This window comes from Bubalus kerabau, chromosome 15 (genome assembly GCF_029407905.1).
Source record: "Bubalus kerabau isolate K-KA32 ecotype Philippines breed swamp buffalo chromosome 15, PCC_UOA_SB_1v2, whole genome shotgun sequence".
Lineage (NCBI taxonomy): Eukaryota > Metazoa > Chordata > Mammalia > Artiodactyla > Bovidae > Bubalus > Bubalus kerabau.
In genome coordinates, this window is record NC_073638.1 from 79,245,611 (window position 1) to 79,250,998 (window position 5,388).

The 5,388-nt window shown below is 36.8% G+C and overlaps 1 protein-coding gene across 1 annotated transcript; it reads left to right on the top strand.

Moving 5' to 3' along the window:
- The first annotated feature begins 433 nt into the window (after nucleotides 1-433).
- Nucleotides 434-1,378, top strand: LOC129628436 (olfactory receptor 1165-like). Its single transcript, XM_055547880.1, has one exon. The coding sequence runs from the start codon at nucleotides 434-436 to the stop codon at nucleotides 1,376-1,378; it is 945 nt and encodes a 314-aa protein (XP_055403855.1).
- Nucleotides 1,379-5,388: the final 4,010 nt, after the last annotated feature.

Sequence of the window (5,388 nt, forward strand, 5' to 3'; positions counted from 1 at the left end):
AGTGAGAGAATAACAGAGGACATCCTGAGCAGTTAGAATGGCCTGAGCAAACATAAGAATTTGCAAGTGCAATCAACAAGTTTAATTAAATGAAGCTAAAGAAAGGAATTATCCATGTGGAGAGAAGGGAGACAGAGCTGAGGTAGAGAAAATTCAAACAAGGACATTTTCTGAGTCAATGTGACACTCAGTTCTTCCCAGTCCATCCTCTCCTTGCCCCTCCATCAGAAGCTGACTTGCACGCTCCACACCTGTAGACACACGGTATACCGTTTGGGCTCCAAACATGTCTTATTCGCATTCCTGGGAAATCCCAGACTTCACCACTGCAGACCAGTCCCCTGTCCAGGCTGGGAAAAAAATACCCTCTATTTCTGTCATGTCTCGTTGCTTAGGGTGAACTCTCTGGTTTTCCCTGGCAGGAACCATAATAATGGATATGAGAAATCAGAGTGCTGGAATCACCTTCATCCTCTCGGGTTTCTCAGAATACCCACAGCTCCAGGTGCCTCTCTTCTTGGTTTTCTTGGCTGTCTATACTGTCTCTGTGGTGGGGAATCTGGGTATGATTGTGATCATCAGAATCAATCCCAAATTTCACACCCCCATGTACTTCTTTCTCAGACATCTCTCCTTTGTGGATTTTTGTTACTCTTCTGTAACCACACCCAAACTCTTAGAGATCTTGGTTGTGGACACAAGGACTATCTCCTACCTGGGTTGCATGATGCAATTCTTCCTTGGTTGCACACTTGTGATTACGGAGACGTTCATGTTAGCAGTGATGGCCTATGACCGGTTTGTGGCTGTTTGTAACCCCCTGCTCTACACAGTTGCTATGTCTCCTAAGCTCTGCAGCCTCCTGGTCGCTGGAACCTACACATGCTGTGGTCTGTGTTCCTTGACAATCACACGTTCTCTTTTGGAGCTGTCCTTCTGCGGTTCTAACATCATACATCACTTTGGCTGTGAGTTTTCTGCCATTGTCTCTGCCTCTTGCACTGACTCTTACTTCAGTCAGATGACATGTTTTATCATTTCTACTTTCAATGAGGTCTGTAGCCTCCTGATTATCCTCGCCTCCTATATTTTCATAATTGTCAGAATCATCAAGATGCCTTCAGCTGGTGGACTCCGAAAAGCCTTCTCCACCTGTGCCTCCCACCTGACCACCAATACCATTTTTTATGGGATAATCCTTCTTCTCTACTGTGTACCCAACTCCAGAAGCTCACGGCTCTTCATCAAAGTAGCAACTGTGCTTTACACAGTAGTGATCCCCATGCTAAACCCCCTTATCTACAGCCTCAGAAATAATGATGTGAAGGAGACCATCAGAAAATTAGTCAACACCAAAATGTTTTCTCACCCAATGTAACTTTGAGTGAGAAGAGAGATAGAGGAAAGTACTTTCTTAAATGTGCTTTATACAGTGTGTTGATGGTTATTACATTTTCCTTCAAATGTGTGCTTATCTGCTGATTAGTGTCCTACTCTTTGCAACCCCTTCTCTGTCCATGGGGAATCTGCAGGCAAGAATACTGGAGTGGGTTCCCGTACCCTCCTCCAGGGGATCTTCCCAAGCCAGGGATGGAACTCATGTCTCCCAAAGTGCATTTTGATTTTTTGTGACTGAGACACAATGGGATACAATGTTTTGAGAAAATTATATATATATATATATATATAGCATATGAATATAATGTGATTTTTAAAGTGCACTGTGATTTTAAAATATCACGTTCAGTTTAAAAGAAAAGAAAAGAAATAAAATTATGTTTATGTTTCACTTTCAGAGTGTTTTAGGCAAAATAAATAATGATTGTCTAATGCTGTCCATGGGCTTCTCTGTGGCTTAGATGGTAAAGAATCTGCCTGTAATATGGGAGACCTGGGTTCTTTCCCTGGGTTGGGAAGATCCCCAAGAAAAGGGCATGACAACCTACTCCAGTATTCTTGCCTGGAAAATCCCCACGGGCAGAGAAGCCTGGTGGACTACAGTCCTTGGGGTCATAAAGAGTTGGATAAGACTGAACAACTAAGCACAGCACAGCAAAAGGCTGTCCACATCCTAAAATCCTCAGAATTTGCAAATGATTTCTGTTGCATGTCTTCTTTCTTTCTTTTTTTTCTCCTCCTTTCCTTTATCTTTTTATTACTCTCAAATGATGAAATGTGATAAAAAGGTAGACAAGTAATTTTGTATAATCTTCCTGTATGTTACTTTCTTCAAGAAATTAAAGACATTATCAGCTCTTCACAGCATTTCTGTAAGCATTTTTCTAGTCACTGTGCCTCTCTGATCTCTGATGCCTCTGGAAGCAAACTCCATTGAGGTGTTCAAAGATTTTTCTTCTAAACAGAGAATAGGTTATGAGAGTTAAAACTTAGCTTTATCACTTTTGAAATTTGTATTATTAAAACTTTAGAGTATAGTCCCTTATGTCTGGCTTATTTGGCTCAGCATTTGTTTCAAAAGAATTTTTATGTGATTGACTGTAACAGTAGTTCCATTTTTGGTGCTGAGGAATTTCCACTAAATAAATACATTGATATGATAATATGTTTATTCATACTACTACCAGAAATGGAATTTGGTTATTTCCTCTTATTTATTGAAGTATTATTTGTTTATAGTGTTATAATAATTTTAGATGGACAACATAGTGATTCATTATGTTTCTAGATTATACACTATTAAAACTTAGTGGCTCAGTGGGTAAGAAACTGCCTGCAATGCAGGCAATGCCAGAGATATGGGTTTGATTCCCAGGTGGGGAAGATCCCCTGGAGGAGGGCACGGCAACCCAATCCCATGGGCAGAGGAGCCTGGTGGGCTAGAGTCCATAGGGTTGCAAAGAGTTGGACACAACTGAAGTGACTGAGCACAGCACAGCACACAAAGGATAATAGCTAGAACTTATGGCGATAGGCAGAGGTATCCTTGTCGCTTATCTATTTTATACAGAGTATTTTGTAGACTTTATATTCCTAAATTACCCCTCCTCCTTTCCTTAAAAGTCTGCAAATAACAATTGTTGAAGAGAATTAGAGTAAAGGGAAACGTTTTGCATTGTGGGTGAGAATGTAAATTGGTAGAGCTAATTGCATACTGTATGGAAAACAGTATGGAGTTTTGCACACACACGCACACACACACACGAGCTATAAATAGAACTACCATATAAGCCACCAATTTCACCCCTGGTTATTTCACTTTTTTGTCTTTAATGGAAATGCTGCATGAACATTCTTACACAAGTATGTGCTGCATTGCATGTGAGCACTCACTGTGGGAGGTATGCCCTGTCTCTGAATGTTCTGGATCAAAGGGCACTTGTTTCTGATCTTTGCTAGGTGCCATCAAACAATTTTCCAAAATGAATGGATTCGTTTAAATTCCAACTATATTGTATGTGGGTTCTAATTATTGTCCATTCTTTCCAACATTTAATACTGTCATAGAAGACATTTTAATATTTTCAGGTTGGTGGGTGCGTAGGGGTACTTCATTTTGGTGATGAATTTAGTTCCACTTTACTATTGTGGTTGAATTCCTGTAATTTAGTTATTAGTCATTTGACTTATCTTACTTCTTTGTGAAGGGTCTATTCAGGTTTTTTTTTAACCTATTTTTCTATTAGGTTATTAATATTTTATTATGAAGTATGTATTTCATTATGCATTGTAAATAAAAGTCCTTTGATGTGTGTATCATGAATATTTTCTCCTAGATTGTGGCTTGTCTATTTATTTGGTTGGTGATGTATTTAGGGGCACACATTTCCTTATGTTTAATGAATTAATGAATCAATGTTTAATAAACCATTTCTTTACACAGTGAAGTGTTTCTAATGTCTTATTTAGGATCCACTTCTTACCTCCAAAACAATAAAGATATCCATGTTTTATGTGCTAAATTATCACAAATTTCATACAGTATTATATTTTATATTCTACTTCCTCTATTTTCAATTTGGGGTTTTATTCTCTCTTTTTACCTTGATTTTTAAATTTATTTCAAACTGAGAGTAAATTTTGATGGGGTGTGACTATAAGGTAATTTTATATTTTGACTTATTGGTATATATTTACCCCAGAAATACTTATTGAAAAATTCACTCATTTTAACACTGCTTTGTGGTGTCAGAATATTCATAAAGTAAACGTCAGTATATCTATAGTTCTGCTTCTAGGCTTTCTGAATGCTTCTAGGTGTTTTATAATCAGAACTACCCTTAACTCATAGGCTTTGACATCATGCTGAGCAACTCTTAAAAAGTTACTCTTAATCTTGCAGAGTTTTTAAGATATTCTTTATCTTTACCTTTTAAAACAACCTTTAGAATTATTCTTGTTTAGATTTAGTGTAGAAATACAGTCAAATTGTAGATCAATTTGCAGAGAATGATGTTTGCATCCTCAAGTCTTCCAAATCATAATAATGCTATATTAACATGTTTATTTAGATCTACAATATAAGACATATCATATTTTTATAAAGTTCTTACATATTTTTAAAATTAATCTAGAATTGTGATTATTTTTCATACTATTGTAAATGTCATTTGTAAAATGTGTATTGTTTTTCAACTAGAATTCAATGCATTTTGGCAACTCTAAAAATATCTCTTAATAATTTTATAATTTATTTGTAGATTATTTTGAATTTTCAGCATGCGTATCATACAATCTCTAATCAAACATTTTCTGGATATGTTGTTTCCAATGTTATTCTCTTTATTTTTTTCTTGTGTTTGGTTAACTAGCTGAAAACATTAGTACAATTTTGAATAAATAGTAAATGTGGGTATCCTTGACTTCCTCATCTAACAAGGAAAGTATCAATACTTAACATTTCATGCTTAAAATGTTAAGGAAAGTTATCTCATGTATTTTTTTGGTATGTGTCTGTTTGTTATATTTTGTTTTTTAGTGAGTGAATGTTGAATTTATCAACCTAATTTTCCTCATTTTAGCTCCTTTAATACACCAATACAGTATACTAATGCATATATATGGAATTTAGAAAGATGTTAACGATAACCCTGTATGCAAGACAGCGAAAGAGACACAGATGTATAGAACAGTCTTTTGGACTCTGTGGGAGAGGGAGGGATGGGGGATGATTTGGGAGAATGGCATTGAAACATGTATAATATCATATAAGAAGCGAATTGCCAGTCCAGGTTCGATGCAGGATACAGGATGCTTGGGGCTGGTGCACTGCGGTGACCCAGAGGGATGGTATGGGGAAGGAGGTGGGAGGGCGGTTCAGGATTGGGAACACGTGTACACCCATGGTGGATTCATGTTGATGTATGGCAAAGCCAATACAATATTGTAAAGCAATTAGCCTCTAATTAAAATAAATAAATTTCAATAAAA